This window comes from Enhydra lutris, unplaced genomic scaffold (genome assembly GCF_002288905.1).
Source record: "Enhydra lutris kenyoni isolate GAN:26980312 unplaced genomic scaffold, ASM228890v2 scaffoldscaffold8, whole genome shotgun sequence".
NCBI classification, from domain to species: Eukaryota; Metazoa; Chordata; class Mammalia; order Carnivora; family Mustelidae; genus Enhydra; species Enhydra lutris.
In genome coordinates this window covers 8,086,736-8,104,416 of record NW_019154092.1, presented here as the reverse complement: position 1 = coordinate 8,104,416, position 17,681 = coordinate 8,086,736, and the positions used below count along the sequence as shown (strand labels likewise).

Sequence of the window (17,681 nt, the reverse complement as noted above, 5' to 3'; positions counted from 1 at the left end):
TTCAGAAAGAAATTTATATGATAAAAATCTAGTGCTCTTTTGTCAACGTACTGCTAGTCTGTATATTGCACATGTTTCTCATATACATGTATAGCATCTTTTTTTTTTTTAAGTTTTCTTATGTTTTGCTTTTCAGAGCTTATGTTTATTTCAAATTCTTACATATTTACTAATAATTCCAGAGAAAGAAGGTCCAGAAAAGAAGAAAACAAAAAAGGAAGCTGGAAATAAGAAGTCCACACCAGTTAGCATTCTTTTTGGTTATCCACTCTCTGAGCGGAAGCAGATGGCACTTCTTATGCAGATGACAGCAAGAGACAACAGTCCAGGTGACACCATCTTTGAGTACATGTGTATTCTTAGTTTTACTCAGACTTTCTGTCCTTATCTTAACAGTTAACTACTTTAAACTTTTAATTTTAAAATCTTTTTCTTGGATTTAATAAAAATTTCTTATAACATGTTTGTAATTTTACATTTATTTGAGTGATAATTGTCTGTCGTGTCCAAATAAGGATCTATACAAGAGCAGGGATCATTGCATTTAGAGGACATTCAGTAAATACTTTTCAACTAAAATGGGTCATTTAGAAATGGTTAGTCAACTTGAGAAATCCATTGTGGCACTGTGTGCTTTCACTGTACTAAAGAATCTTAACCGGTTTCTGTAAAGCTGCTTCTAGGTTTATAGTTTACTTTTAAGTTTGGTAGCACCCTTCTGATAAACAGATAATCTTATCACATGAGTACTATTATGCAGTAGTGTAATCCATGTTTTTTTGTTTGAGATCTAAATTATTTTAGAAGGAAAATGTCAGGGTGCCAGGTGGCTCAGTTGTTAAGTGTCTGCCTTCATCTCAGGTTATGATCCCGGGGTGCTGGGATCAAGTCCCGCAACGGGCTCCCTGGTGGGCAGGAGGCTTGCTTCTCCCTCTCCCACTCTCCTTGCTTGTGTTCCCTCTATCTCTCTCTGTGTCAAACAAATAAAATCTTAAAAAAAAAAGTCTGCAGCATACTGTGTAAATTTATCTTGTGTTGCGTTGCAAACTTCCAGTTAAGGTGGTATACTACATAAATGTGTGTGTGGGGGGGGTTATTCCAATACTGTGTCCTCCAAAAATAATTAGATGGGTTACAGCAGAACCAAAACAATAAGGGAGCAAACCACCCAACCTGCTAATTAATTAAAAGGAGCTATAAAAAGGTAGATGAAATCCAGGTCGCTGGGCTGAAATGGTAATTACTATTGAGCATTGAATGCATTCTGGCAACAATACAAAAAAATTTTAAGTTGTGCAGTTCTTATTGACTAATAAAGTAAATCAGTTTTGTCTAGAGAAAAAAATTCTTTTGGCTCTGAATTCAGGAAGTCTTTATATAAGATTTTGAGTAATGTAACAAGACCCTGTTGAAATGTATTGAAAAGGACAGTTTCTCTAGTGAAGTTTTCTCATATTGGCTCTTTAAAAAAAAAAAAACTATAACATGGTAAAATTCTTAGTTTCTGTGTATTATAGTTTCCATCAAATCGTGGTATGTCTGATATCTTTTACTGATAAACAAGTTTTAGGGCTTCCCGCTTTTTTAAGTAAAAGTATGTTGTTTGGGGTTATTCTCCTACCTTTCCACCCCCAATTTCTGAAAGACTATAGCCAAATTAAAGATAGTATACATTGTTAAAACTTTAAATGTTCCTATAAAATGTTGACTTTGTGTCAGATTTAATAGTGAGAAGACTTATATTTTTTAAATTTTTCTGAGAGAGCAAGCATGTATGAGCCAGGGTTGGGGGGTAAGGAGCAGGGCAGACAGGGAGAGAGAGTCTTAAGCAGGCTCCATGCCCAGTGATGGGCTCAGTCTCATTACCCCTGAGATCATTACCTGAGCCAAAATCAGGAGTCGGACACTTAACCAGGTGAGCCACTCAGGTACTCTGAGAAGACTTTTATTTTTTATTTATATATTTTTTTAATCTTTTTTTTTTTTTTTAAGATTTTATTTATTTATTTGTCAGAGCAGAAGCGTGGAGAGCTTCAGGCAGAACAGGCGGAGGAAGCAGCAGGCTCCCTGATGAGCAAGGAGCCCAATGATGTGGGATTCGATGTGGGACTCAATCGCAGGACCCCAGGATCATAATCTGAGCCAAAGGCAGATGCTTAACCAACTGAGCCACCCAGGCATTGCAGATTTTTACTTTTAAAAACTGATTTTCTTAATACCAGGATAAATTAAAAGGCAAATTTTTAGAAATTTCCTAGGCATGAATATGCAAATGCATATCTTTTGTTGTAGTTTGTATTTTTTTGTTTTGTGATTTTGTTGTTGTTGTTTTAAGTAAACTCAATGCCCAACATGGGGCTTGAACTCACAACTTGAGCCACCGATTGAGCCAGCCAGGTGCCCTGTGCTATTTGTGTTTTAAAATATAAATAAGATCACACTATAATGCAGTTGATTCTTTTCATTTAAGGATTTTTAGCCAACTGTATTATATGTAGAACTAGAGTGGAAAGCTTTTGAAATACAGAGCTATTTGCCAAAATATAAACATTCTTGCAGTTTTTAGGGTTCATTATTTTATCCATTACATAATTTTCCATGTTTATGTTATGTTTACCCTGATTGCCATTATGGATGATACTGTTATTTTATGTATGGGAATATTACTTTGAGATGGCTAATAAAATTTTATATGAATTAAATCCTTGCAAGTTGTATGAAATAACAAGTACATTTCATTTTTAAGAAGTTGAACAGCTAATTTTCTTAATAAATAATTTGACTGTAAAGATCATAGTAAAATTCATGGGGCACCTGGGTGGCTCAGTTGGTTAAGCGTCTGACTTTAGCTGAGGTCATGATCTTGAGGTCCTAGGATCAAGCCCCATGTCAGGCTCCACACTCAGCAGGGAGCCTGCTTCTCCCTCTGCCCCTCCCACTGTTCATGTTCTCTCAAATAAATAACATCTTTTAAAAAAATTATAATAAAATTCATTTATTATTCATTTCATATGTGCCAAGAAGTCTTCTAAACAGTTGACAAACGGTAATGAATAAGGTAGACAGTTATCCTTGCTCTTATGGAGTAGTATAGAGAGGAAACTGTTACTGATGCAGTATACTTTAAAATCCAAAATGTAAATTTTAAACTTTTTTCTTATTGAGGAAAGAATGATAGTACTTTAGTGCTCTAATAATGTCTGTTTGCAAGAAAATCATATATGCTGGAAATTTATTTTCCATAGAGTTTTTTTCTCTTAGAATAGTTGTTTCTTTTAAATTGTTGTAAATTTTCAGAATTAATTATTAACATGATACATATGTCTGGAATCCTTAACTGATTAAAAAACCTATTTTGGGGGGGCACCTGGGTGGCTCAGAGGGTTAAAGCCTCTGCCTTCGGCTCAGGTCATGATCCCAGGGTCCTGGGATCGAGCCCCGCATCGGGCTCTCTCCTTGGTGGGGAGCCTGCTTCCTCCTCTCTCTCTCTCTCTGTCTGCCTCTCTGCCTACTTGTGATCTCTCTCTGTCAAATGAATAAATAAAATCTTTAAAAAAAAAAAAATACCTATTTTGTGTTTTGTTTTATTTTTTTTTTCCCAGTAGTTCTGAAATTGGGACAAGAGGGAAAACTTTGGGCATCATCTTGTTTAATATTTTGTTTTTGGTATGAACACTAGAACAGAAAATCAAAGGAAGAGAATCAAACCAAAGAAAATTTTTTTCTCTTTTATCAGCTCCCTTTTTAAAGGCCTTCCCAGACTGTCCTTATTTCTTACACATCTTAAGCTTCATTTTTATGCTAAAATCATCCATGACCTCAATTTGCACTTAATATCAGAATGGAATTCTAATATTTTGAGTTAGAAGTGTGAACTCTATCCTTCAGTGTCATTTCATCTAGGTGTTGGAATAATAGAATAACATGCCATGAAAAATACATTGTTGTTGTTTTTTTCCTAGTTTATCAAGTTATTCATTGAACAGACATTTTTAGGGCACATACTTGATACTTTATCACTTCAAGCCAATTTTATGAATTGACAGAATAAAGCGTTTTTTCTAAATTTACTCATGCAATATTTGATGACCGTAAAGGAAGACCTACTCCCTGTATTTGGATAAATTATTAATATATCATCTAAACCACGTTTTGGAGTGTTAGAGTGAGAAGATATTCCCCCATTCCAGGAAATTGCACATTACAAAACTTTCAATGAACATGCAAAATATTTAGCCTTAGAACTGTTATTAGTTTCCTTTTTTCTTACAGATTCCACACCAAATCATCCATCACAAACAACACCAGCCCAGAAGAAAACTCCCAGTTCCTCATCTCGACAAAAAGATAAAGTTAATAAAAGAAATGAACGTGGTGAAACTCCTTTACACATGGCAGCTATTCGAGGAGATGTGAAACAAGTCAAAGAATTAATAAGTTTAGGGGCAAATGTGAACGTGAAAGATTTTGCAGGTAAGATTAGTAATTAAGGACTAATGCTCAGGAACTAAAATTTATCAGTTAGAGTCTTGTTACAATCTGTATTCCGATATTCTTGCTGAAACAAGTTTTCTAAAAGTGTACTTCATTGCAAAATTCTTTTGGACTATGTACTTAAAACCCTGATCGGGCGCCTGGGTGGCTCAGTGGGTTAGGCCGCTGCCTTCGGCTCAGGTCATGATCTCAGGGTCCTGGGATCGAGTCCCGCATCGGGCTCTCTGCTCAGCAGGGATCCTGCTTCCCTTCCTCTCTCTCTGCCTGCCTCTCTGCCTACTTGTGATCTCTGTCTGTCAAATAAATAAATAAAATCTTTAAAAAAAAAAAAAAAAGAGAAAAAAAAAAAAGAAAATAAAACCCTGATCCTCTGCTGCAATTCCAAATCAAGAACTATTCAGATTTTTAAATATTAAACTTCTATTTTAGTTGACATACTGCCATAAAATTCTTTATCCAGTTTAGGTTCTATTCTAGATGAATTAGTTATATGATGTTTTCAAAGTGTTAATTCATTCATAAGTCTTAAAAGAACATTTATTCACTTGAGCATGAGGACTTGAAGAGAGCATAGTGGTGTTTCATTTTAATTACTCAAATACCATACCAGTACATTCTTACTGTGAAGAATTCAAACAGTAAAAGCATTCAGGGAGCAATATAGAGATTCCCTTTAGTTTCACATACTACAGTACAGTTTCTTTTTTTGCCACAGAGCTATTGTTAACAATTTGGAGGTTATCCTTTCTATGCATTTTTATTATATATACATAAAATGAACATTTATTTGTATATAGACTTTTTTAAAAAAATCAAATCATTCCATCTATATTATGTTTGTATTTCTACAGCCTGCCTTTTTTACTTAATCTCTTACAGATATTTCTCTCAGTATGTATAGGTAGTTCTGTTTTATTCATTTCAACAGCTGCATACTATTCCATAATATAGATTCCATGGACAATACTTTAGTGAACCTTCCTGTAGAAATAAGTGTATAGGGGCACCTGGTGGCTTAGATGGTTAAGTACTTGCCTTTGGCTAAGGTCATGATCTCCAGGTCCAGGGATCAAGCCCCATGTCATTGGACTCCCGGCTCAGTGGGGAGGCTGCTTGCTTCTCCCTTTGCTTCTCCCCCCTCCCCCATTCATGTTTTCTGTCTCTCTCTCAAATGAATAAATAAAATATTTTTTAAAAAGAAAGAAAGAAGTGTATAGTTATAGGAGGATTTCAGAATGGAAACTGTTAAGGGGATGCATATTTAAAATTTTTGTAAATACAGTAAGGTGGTACCCCCCCAAAAAAATCTTTTTTTATCAATTTACACTATCATCAGGAGTATACAAAAGAACCCTTTTCATCACATCTTCACTAAAACTGGATATTATCAATTTATTTATTAACAGTCTGACAAATGAAAAAAGACTGTATTTTCTTAATCTATAGTGACTATGAATTTTTTTCTAGTGCATACTATTAGTTTATGTGTATGTTGTGACTTGACAGGTGGAGTCTTCTGCCCATTTGTCTTACAGCAGTATTATTAATATGTAAGAGCCCTTTGTTTAGTGTCGGTTTTAATTCTCTATCAAATATGTAAAGGTTTTCACTGTCCGTGGCTATGTTTGAATTTTCACTTCAGTGTTGTTTATTGTACTGAAGATTTAATTTTTTATGTAATATCAGTTAAGTCCTTCTCTGTTCCTTTATTATAAAATTATGCCCCCTATTTCCTCATTTCTGAACTTTGTTTTTGTTTTGCTTTTACATAGAGCCCTATTAGAATACACCTGGAATTTATTTCTGTATTTGATGTGAGTGGACAGAAGTGCAGTGAACAAGGTCTACTTTAAAGAATGAAACTTAAAATGCATAGCATCCATTCAAGAAGAAAACTTGGTATTATATATCAGAAACCAAAAAGTACTTTGATCTAACAATTCACTTCTAAAGACATACCTTAAATATTTAGTCATGGCTCTGCATGAATATTTAGTTGTAAGGATATTTGTTGCAGCGTTGTTTTTAATATTTTAAAAATTAGAAATAATCTGGAGTACCTAGGTGGCTCAGTTAGTTAAGCATCTGCCTATGGGTCAGGTCATAATCCCACGGTCCTGGGATCAATCCCCATAACAGGCTCCCTACTTTGCGGGGAACCTGTTCTCCCACCCCACTAATGCCCTGCCATTCCCCCCTGCTTGTGCATGCTCTGTCTCTCAAATACATTAAAAAAATCTTTTAAAAAAAATTAGAAATAATCTAAATGCCCAGTAAATAGGATCTTGCTTAAATAAATTATGGTCTATCAATCAGTGTTATACTGTGTTGTAGAAAAGTATAATGACCTGGGAGATTATTTTCCCTGCAGTGAAAGTGTTAAACAGCTTTCCCAGTTTCGTTTTGAAATTACAAATCTATGGGCACCTGGGTGGCTCTGTTAGTTGACTGTCCAGCTTCTGATCTCTGCTCAGGTCTTGATCCTCAGGATCATGACTTCAAGCCCTGTGTTGAGCTCCACACCAGGCATGGAGCCTACCTTTCAAAAAATAATTTATTTATTATTTTTATTTATTTATATATAAATTTATTTATTTTATATATATTATATATAAATATATATATATATGAGGGAGAATTTTTTATATATTTTTTTTCATTTTATATTTGTTTTATATAATATTTATTATATATATATACATATATTTATATATAAATATATATGAGGGAGAGAAGTTAGGAGTTTTATTTTATATATATTTATTTTATATATATATTTATTATATATATAAAATATATATACGAGGGCGAGAAGTTAGGAGTTAGACTAGAGTCTTGAAATTATTGTAGCTGGGTGGTGGAATTATGGGTGATGCTTCTTACTGTTTTGTATTTTTTGTTTTCTAGTTTTTCTTTCATGAACATGTAACTTCTTTTAAATCGTCACAGTTACTGCAATGGTAAATTTATTTTAGTTAAAATAGGTATTAAGTCTGGAAAAGATGAGAACCCTTAAACATAGGGGCTTTTGTTTGTTGAAATCCCTTAACAAGCTTATTAATATTTTTATTTCCTTCTTTTTCCATAGTTCAGATCATTGTTAAAACTTACAGCAAGTTTGTGATGGGATAAACTTAAATATTTACTATTTTGGTAAAATAATTTAGTCCCAGTGGAAATATTAACATAAATGAACATTCTGTAGAATTGGCGGTGTTCCAATAGCTTGTTCATCATTCGATTTTCCTTCTGTACTGTGTGCATTGGAATCAATATATCTCACATAGCTATGTGTATAAAACACATATTTTGAATTAGTACAGATTAACCATATGTTAAATTAATATTCTAACTTTAGGTTGGACACCATTGCATGAAGCTTGCAACGTTGGATATTATGATGTTGCTAAGGTACTTATAGCAGCTGGAGCAGATGTTAACACACAAGGATTAGATGATGACACTCCACTCCATGATTCTGCTAGCAGTGGGCACAGAGATGTAAGTATGATAGAAAAATCAGTACACATTTGCAAAATAGTAATCCAACCCAGAGTCATTTAGTTCACTTTTTAGTCATACCATTTCATTTCCTATTTCACTGAATGCCTGGTCAGCTCATCTATGTTTTATTTTCCCTTTTTTCTGCCTTCTAATTGCTAATTCCTATCATAGTCAGATATAGCATTATCTTTTCATAAAATCTGTATAACTTGACAGTTAATTAAACAGGTTGGCAAAATTTTTATTGCAGGGCCTTCTACTGTCAGATAACTAGATATAAAAAGCAGAATTTACTTAAAAACTTCACTGAGTCCCCCTGCCTGTATATATTTTTTAGGCTTATTAATATTTAATGGTCTTTTGCTATACAACCTTCATTTCTGAATTTTAGCAGACATAATTTATTTAGTATATTCAGATGACTTATGTGTATAGTGATAAAACATAGACATGATTATATATTTAAGCATATATATGTATATTATATATGTAAGCATATATCTGATTATATATGCTTACAATTTAATGGCATCTTTGAACACCATGTTTAATTTGTTTTGATGTAGTTTTATGAATCATGGTAGGTTTTAAATCCATTTGCATTTTCAGTCTTTGACATCTTGTTATCAAAGCTAAACCCATCTTTGTTGTAATGAAGCTCATCTTTTAAGTGTGTTTAATGCTTAATTGCATTGCAGTAATCTGCTTGCAATGAGAACAAATCAACCTGGAGCGCTATTAGCAGTGGTTCTAAAGCAGGATTTCGTGTTTCAGATAAGTAGGTTTTCTCTTTATGTAATTTTTACTTTTGTCAAAGAATATTTGGACATAGTTTAGAAAGTTGAAGAGTACTGTTCAGCTTATAAAGATAACCATAGGTCCCTCCCGTTCTTCCCCATTTCCCAGTATCTTTCACCAAAAGCTACTGTTGTAGGTGTTTCTTCTAGTGGTTAACTCTGTATTTCTAACAAGATGAAGCTGTCTTATTTTTTACTTTTTAGTTATTATTTATTAATCTCCTGTAAAGGATTTTATTGTTGACAAGAGACTCAATAGACTCTATACTATCTAGTCTATACTATACTATCTATAATTGTGTTTTATATTTGGATTTTTATTACCTGGGTTAACACATTGCCTTGTTCTTTTTTTTATTATTTAGTTTTCCATGCATCTATTTTTGTTCTTCTTTACTCTCTCTGACATAACTCTAAAATGCTTCTAAATAAGGTAAAGCACATTGATCAACTTAACTGTTTTGTTTTGTTTTTTTCCTGGATCATATGGTCGTTTATTTTTTAGTTCTTGAGGAACCCCCCACACCATATCTCATAGTGTCTGCACCAATTTACATTCCCACCAACAGTGCAGCAGGTTTTCCTTTCTCCACATCCTCACCAGCATGTTATTTCTTGTCTTTTTGATACTAGTCATTCTGACAGGTGTGAGAGGACACCTCCTTATAGTTTTGGTAACTTAACTGTTTTTGAGAACTACCTGTAGGATTTCTCTTATCACTGTATATAAGATATCTTGTATCCTGATCTAATTGGAACTAGTTGCTTTCTAGATCTGTAGCATAGATGCTATCCTGAAATACTGCTTTACCGTTAATCCCATCTGGGATTCTCAGTCTCTCCATGAAATTTCCAGTTCTAGGTGTCCATCTTAACTCTCTGAAGATAGAAATTAAATGGTTTGCTCCACTTCCTGCATAGTCACAGATTTCCCCCAAACCCTTCACATTGTTGCTCTGATTTGGTGTATTTCTCACATTAAAGATCTTCTGGGGGCGCCTGGGTGGCTCAGTGGGTTAAAGCCTCTGCCTTCGGCTCAGGTCATGATCCCAGAGTCCTGGGATCAAGCCCCGCATCGAGCTCCCTGCTCGGCAGGGAGCCTGCTTCCTCCTCTCTCTCTGCCTACTTGTGTCTGTCAAATAAATAAATAAAATCTTTAAAAAAAAAAAAAAAAGATCTTCTGTTAACTTCTCTTCACTCATATTTGAATGAAGCTCTAAAATGCCTGCTTGAGAAGACATGTAATGTACAGAGCTTATTGGCTGGTGGGCTTCTCTGTAGTCTGTCTGGTGGACAAGATGGCTGTTTTGTCAGAAGTCTCCTAAAAGTCTGTATTTGTAGGTCCTTCTCTTGAGACAGGTAGTTTCTCCAGAAAGCGTATTCTGCCTTCCTGTCTGGATGACATAAGAATGTTTTCTAGCATTTCAGAAGCCAAACATAGGAGGGGTTTTTGTTCAGCTGTAGTGAGGGGAGACTGTAAACTTACTCTGTCTTAGAGAAACTTTTATTCAGTCTTCCTGACTTATAGTAAAATACCATTAAACTGTTCTCCACCGTGCTATCTAAACCCAGAAACTTACTCTTATTTTGAGAAAAACCTCTTCTTCAGGGTTGGAGAAAGTGCTTTTTCCTGGTTGTGAGAAGAGAAGAGAAGCAATCATTACAATTAGTACTTCCCTGGGGCCTGTTAAAGGCCTGAAAGTTTGAACAGTTACATGACTGCCATATGCCAGGACTGTCAGTACTCCATCTCCTGGCAGCCAGCGTGCAATCTAGTTCAGAAATCCTGTTTTAGAGTTTTTAGAGTCTGCACCTAGGACCACTCCCACATATACCATAGGTTGGGTGCCCTGGGAACCTGAAACAGAAATTTGCAGGTGATTACAGAGGATGGGAGAAAAGAGGGATGTGATCTCAGGAACAATACCTGGAAGGATGTGACAGGAATAGCATAGAACAAAGGGAGAAGCTGAGCTGCAATGCAGGTGTGCCTAAGCTTTAGCCAGTTTCACAGGGAGTCCTTGATACTAGGATGCACTTCTGAGATGCGCTGATTTGAGGTAAGGGTTAGGTCTATGTGCCCCCACATGGGGGGATGCAAGCTGCTGATGGCAAGGAGACACATCCCTTTAGTGCTGCCACTCCCTTTGGCCATGGCAGTTCCTGGTGAAGAACTTAGCAGTTGTTAGTGAACAATACTCTGAGCATCTGCAGGTAGGAGTACTTCAGTCTAGAAGAGGGTATCTGAGCAGTGCACAACATCCACTATAAACTTCAGATGGCAGCTTCTGCCGGGCACTGTTACATTGCCTGGCCCTGTTGATCCATATGCAGCTGTCCCTCTATTCTAACCCAACAGTACAGGCACAACCCAGAGAAACACACACCATTTCCTACCATTAGTGAGCATGCAGATCTGTTTCCCTGACTGCCCTCCTTCCTTGGTTATCAGAGCAAATTCAATCAGCCATTCCTTCTCGGGTTTCTCTAGGCAAGAGTCAAACACTGTTCTATGTGAACCCAAACTCCTGACACTCCAAAGTAAATAGAACTTTATTTTCATGGTGACCTAATCCCAAGTGAACTGCATCCAGTATAAGGTCAAGAAATTCCCTTTAAAAAAATGTCCTCATACATTGTTTTCCTATTGACTAGACCAGGGATAGTGATAAAAGAAGAGGAGAGGATTTGGTATCTTTTAGCAAGTCTGGCATTATATGCAGCATTTCTTTTTTTAGCTGGATGAATACTTAGTCTTCACTACCATCATATTTAATATCTTACTGTATTCTGAATTCCATGGAGTCAGCAAATCACTCTGCTTGAAGCTGTGCCATAAATAACATTTTCTTTGAGGAATATTTGAACAGTCTACATGTAAGTGGCACCATTTCATTACAAATGAAGATATAATCGCTTATTGATCTGAAAAACATTTGGAACTGCTGAAATTTTTCATTTTTTTTTTTAAGATTTTATTTATTTATTTGACAGACAGAGATCACGAGTAGGCAGAGAGGCAGGCAGAGAGAGAGGAGGAAGCAGGCTCCCTGCTGAGCAGAGAGCCCGATGCAGGGCTCCATCCCAGGACCCGGGTTCATGACCTTAGCCGAAGGCAGAGCCCTTAACCCACTGAGCCACCCAGGTGCCCCTGAAATTTTTCATATTAAGGAAGACTTGGTAATGGAGTGTTCATATAAATTATTTAGCTGAGGTTCTTGTAACTTTGCATTTTCAAGTAGTTGAATTTGTTTGTCTTATTTGACTCAATAGGCTTCAGTGAATATTTCCTGAAGTCAAATAATAGGAAAAACCAACTGGGTAACAAAAATGAAAATTAGATTTTATAGTAAGAAAAATCCTCAGTATTCACGTGATAAAATGACTGGGCTAAATATGAGTAACTTGCCCTCTGTGATTATTTTGTGTTATTTGTGAACTCTACATTACATTAACTTCTCATGGCGGTATTTGTGTTTTTACTGTGTGTTCTAAATGTTTTATGTGTACCGATTCTTTTAATCATCACAATAAGCAAATAAGCTTCTGATGTGTCTTATTAATAAGACTGTGTGGCCTATTACATTTCAATACCCTCAGCCTCTCTGTGAGCGTGGAGGAGCATTGACATAAGAACTCCCTCTCTTCCAAGACACTCCCAGGTTTATCAAATTAATAGGACTCCAAATTAAGGGAACAAAAAGGACAAATCTCAATGTCTTTTTATTTTTTTTTAAGATTTATTTATTTATTTATGTGTGAGAGAAAGCACGAGTGGGAAGGAAGAGAGAATCTCAAGCAGACTCGGCACTGAGCGCAAAGCCCAGTGCGGGGCTGGATCTCAGGACCATGGGATCACTACCTGAGCCAAAAGCAACAGTCAGAAGCTTAACCAACTGTGCCACTCATGTGCCCCTTAATCTCAATGTCTTTTTAAGACAAAGAATGAGATGATGATTCAGTAATCTGGGAGAGTTATTTAATACAGTCTCCACTTTCTAGTGAGAAAGATAGAACATGCTGCTTTGTAATGTCTTAGTTTGGATTTTGATATCCTCTCATACTTTCTGCTGGAAAATAATTTTTTTCTCTCTCTCTAGTAGCAAACATCCCTGTCTTATTTTCTTTTTTAACAGGCAGTAAAAATTGCAGTATCAAGCGGCCTGTCTGAATAGCCAAATTTTACTCTGGTTGAGAAAAAAATGGAATTTGAAGTGAAAGTAGAAATGAATTCAATTGTGGCCTGGCCAGTTTACCAGCTATGTGATTTTGAAAAATTACTTTTCTCCTCTGAGTCTCCATTTCCTCATTTTAAAATTATGTAATAAATAATACCTATCTAAAGTGGATATTTTGAAGGAAAAAAGACACTGTGCTTGTAAACAACACCTTGAAATCTAAAATGGTATAGAAATATCAGAGGTAAAAGATTGTTGTATTATACTACTGTTTTGCAAATATACCCAAATATTTTAGATACTAAAATTTGGAAACTGAAAATGCTGTTTTTCTTTTTTACTTTTTTCTCTAAGATACTTTTTATGATTCTCAAAGTTCTAATTTTGAAGAAAAATGCAGCCTATAAATGTTATTTTTCCTAAACTGGTTTTTGTTTACCATTGGACCAGTCTCTTCTCCCTTGGCAATTTGTATATGCCTATATGATAGCACTTACTACAACTTTTTTTTTTTTTTTAACTGATATACTTGTATGTGTCGTGCACTGCACTGTGAGTACCATACATACAGGCTTTTTGTATTGATTTGTGTTAGTGACCTCTGGAACTTTTTATCACTTAAGACTTAATAAACACATAATAATGAATCTCCTTGGGTGCACGTGTAGGTGGATGGATGGATGAATACCTAAGGATCAAAGATAAGCAGGATACCAAGGACTTAATTTATAAGGCCTGACAATATATAGGGTACATTTCCTTTCCCACTGCATTTATCAGAAAATGACTTATTTTCTATGATTTTTTTTTTTTTAAGAGAGAGAGAGAACACTCATGTGTGAGCAGGGGGAGGGGCAAAGAGGGAGAGGATCTCAGGCAGACTCCATCCTGATCACGGAGCCTGATGCAGGACTTGATCTCAAGACCTTGTGGTTATGACCTGAGCCAAAACCAAGAGTAGGACATTTAACCATCAGAACCACCCAGGCACGCCAGCTGTGATATTTTAAATATTGTACTTTTTGCTCTTTTTGTTGAGCAAAAAGAGCTCAGTTATTGATATTGATAGTTTATCAAAGATGAATTTTTTCTCTTTAAAGTAATCAGCATTTCCTAATTTCTAAATATAATGTTAAAGAGTTATGCCTTTTTGGACATGTTTCTATGAATACAAGTTTCTAAATGTGCACAGAGCTGCAAATATTTTCAGAGGCTGACCTTTGAGCTCCTATACTTACAGAGACTCAAACACTATTTCCAGTCTCTTTTCAGAGGGAGACTGGCATACTGTTTTCAAGAGACCTTTGCTTTTCCTCCTACCAACATGCCTAGGATAGTAGGAGTCACAATTCAGAGCTATTGAGAGCTGTTTTCTCCTTGTTCTTTTAGTTATGCCTAAGGAGGAGGAGGGAAATGAGAGCCAACAAACTGTAATGTATATGTATCTGTACCATTATGAATTTCTAAGAATTGGATTTCTTTCACTCAGTAATATTTTTGACAGCTTCATCCATCCATAAAACATTTCTAAGGTGGGAGAGGCAGAAAGATAGCTGTTTTGTGTCCTTTTCTAAATTATTTAGAGTAAGAGGACTAACTTAGCTTACTAATCTTTAGTGTACCATTTGCAAGTGTATATAGTACTTAAGGATATATATTTTCGTAATCCTTTCTTCCTATTCGGTTTTAGATACGTGTCTCTAAGTTCATCGTTTTTACCTATTTCAAATTTGTTGTCTCTTGTGTGTTAAGCAACTTTGAGTTACTTTATGAATCATTTTTAGAAAAATAATTATTTGCATATAGGGATAATCTGTAAAGGATTGTCTAGGTTGGGGTTTTTGTAACATGTTTGAATTAACCAGCTGTCCCTGACTCATCACAGACATGTAATAAATATTTGCTGATTATTTCCTGATGGGTATTGAAAGTTTTCAGTAATATCAAATCCTGCATTCTATTTTCATATCCTAGGGCTTTAACCTAAGGAAATAAGCCTAAAAATGTAAAATTTTCCACTTAAAAAGATATATGCTACAGCCTTATTTATAATAATGAAAAGTTGGGGCACCTGGGTGGCTCAGTTGGTTAAGCAACTGCTTTTGGCTCAGGTCATGATCCTGGAGTCCCAGGATCGAGTCCCACATCGGGCTCCCTGCTCAGCAGGGAGTCTTCTTCTCCCACTGACCTCTCTCCTCTCATGCTCTCTCTCTCTCTCTCCTATTTTCTCTCTCTCAAATAAATAAAATCTTTAAAAAAAAAAAAAACTTAAAGTTTTTATTTCAGTTACCTTCTCAGACTCCTAAAATGACAGTAAGAGGAGATGCTAAGTGACAGATGCAAAGGACAAAACAGAAGAAACAAGAAAACCAGTATTTTGGGTGATGGAAACTAGAAGAATGAGTGGTTACTGATCTAGAACAGGGTTTGGCAAAATTTTTCTGTAAAGGGCCAGATAGTAAGTATTTTAGATTTTGCTGGCCACCTGTAGCCTCCAGCATCCCTTCCTTTCTCCTTCCTCTTTTCTTCCCTTCTCTTCCTCTGAACTAATTCTCCTTTATGAATCCTTTTCAAAGTAGTAGAGAGAGGGAGAGAAAGAGAATCTTAAGCAAGCTCCATGCTTTGCGTGGAGCCCAACTCGGGACTTGATCTCACAACCTGAGATCATGACATGAGCCAGAAACAAGAGTCGGAAGCTTAACTGAGCCACCCAGGTGCCCCTAAGGTATTTTATTTTATTTTATTTTTTTAATTTTTTTTATAAACAACCCCTAAAGTATTTTAAAAGAATATAAAAAACTGTTCTTCATCAGCAGGCCGGATTTGGTCTATGGACCAAATTTTGCCAACTCCTGGTTTAGAAAATCAGAGAAAATTGAAACCAAAGCCATTCCAGCACAGAATCCTAGAAAGACTAAAGCTCAGGAATTCGTGGTACCTAGAAGTGTACCACCTTCTATTGGTACTTCCGGAAATGCCTGTTAAGATAGAACTGAAAACAAGAGAAATGAATATGTCTTTTTGACCCTTAAATCCCCTTCCTAACCTTACATAGCCAGATGACTGCACCTCTCTGACCCTGGCAGGTGAATGGAGGTTGATTTCCTGGCAAGTATGAACCACATATTCTGGACTGACATACCACAAGAATAGATGAGAGTAAGGATTAAGCGTAAGTTAATTAAGTGAAACATACTGAATGTTAAGACCCCAGGCTCCTTTTAGCAACCAGAATGCTGACAGAAAGGCTTATAGTTTGAGGCATGAGTTGGAAGGTTTCTGCATAGGAAATTAAACTAGGCAAGAGGGGAGTCTGATGAAATGGTCCTGTCATATCACACTGGCATGAAGTTCATCTGTCAGCAAGTCCAGGATATGCCAACAAAACTTTGAGTAAGTCTTTTAGTACTTTGCTCTTAAACGTGTGGACAGCCAGTGATCCTTCTGCATTTGAAAAATTTCTCTAACATAGATGTCCTGATTGGAGGACAGGAAAATGCCATGAGGAACTTCCTCAAAATCCGTCAGTTTCCCCAAAGAGATAAGAAGCTGTTGTAGCTCTGAAATAAGACCTGAATGCATTAAACAAGGAACAATCAATGAAGGAAAAAACTTCTTGGAAATTAATAATATGGTTGCAAAAATGAAAGATGGATTATTACAGTTGACCCTTAAACAACACAGATTTCAACCGCATGGGGCCACTTACATGTGGACTTTTTTTTTTTATAAATGCAATACAGTACTGTATATGTATTTTCTCTTTCTTGTCATTTTTTTTTTAATTTTATTTACTTATTTGACAGACCACAAGTAGGCAGAGAGGCAGATGGGGAGGGGGGAGCAGACTTCCTGCTGAGGAGAGAGTCCAACATGGGGCTCGATCCCAGGACCCTGAGATCATGACCCGAGCTGAAGGCAGAGGCTTCACCCACTGAGCCACCCAGGCACCCCTTTCTTGTCATTTTCTTAACATTTTCTTTCCTCTAGCTTACTTTACTATAAGCATTTAGCATATGATACATAGTAACACGTAAAATATGTGTTAACTGTTGATGTAATTGCTAAGACGTCCAGTTAGTAGTAGTAGTACTAATAAGTAGTAGTAGTACTAATAAGTAATTAAGCTCTTGGGGAGTCAAAAGTTGTACATGGATTTTTCAACTACACAGGTGTAGTGTTCCTAATGCCCATATTGTTCAAGGGTCATTTGTGTTGAGGAGTAAAGATAAAGTTGAGGAGGTCTCCCAGAAATCAGGAAGCAAAGAGATAAAGGTGAAGGAACAGAAATGAGAAAAAAGATGATTACTTTAGGAGATCTAGTATCTTAGTAAGGGTTCTTTGGAGACAGAACAGTGAAAACTTAGGAGATTATCAAGTAAAACTAGAAACTTTCCTAGAACTGAAGGAACATAGGTCTTCATACTGAAAGATTGAAAAGGCACTTGAACACTCAGCACACAATGCTCAGTAACTTCTTCATCCAAGATCAAGATGCATTTATCCGGGGTGGGGGGCACCTTGGGGGCTCAGTCAGTTGAGGGTCCTACTCTTGGTTTCCTTTCAGGTGATGACCTCAGGGTCCTGGGATTGAGCCCTGTGTCAGGCTCCCCACTCAGCAGGAAGTCTGCTTCCTCTATCCCTCTTGTCCTTTCCCTGCGCGTGCACTCGCGCACGCTCTCTCTCTCTCTCTCTCTCACACACACAA

General features: G+C 36.2%; 1 protein-coding gene across 4 annotated transcripts in view; it reads left to right on the top strand.

The window, feature by feature from the left end:
* Window positions 1–17,681, top strand: part of LOC111142405 (ankyrin repeat domain-containing protein 12) — a 128,511-nt gene that overhangs the window by 56,866 nt on the left and 53,964 nt on the right. For all 4 annotated transcript variants that reach the window (XM_022495472.1, XM_022495470.1, XM_022495471.1 and 1 more), the window contains 3 exons: window positions 183–329; window positions 4,273–4,473; window positions 7,853–7,995. In XM_022495472.1, the coding sequence (XP_022351180.1) occupies window positions 183–329; window positions 4,273–4,473; window positions 7,853–7,995 (491 nt within the window). The remainder of the gene's footprint in view (window positions 1–182; window positions 330–4,272; window positions 4,474–7,852; window positions 7,996–17,681) is intronic.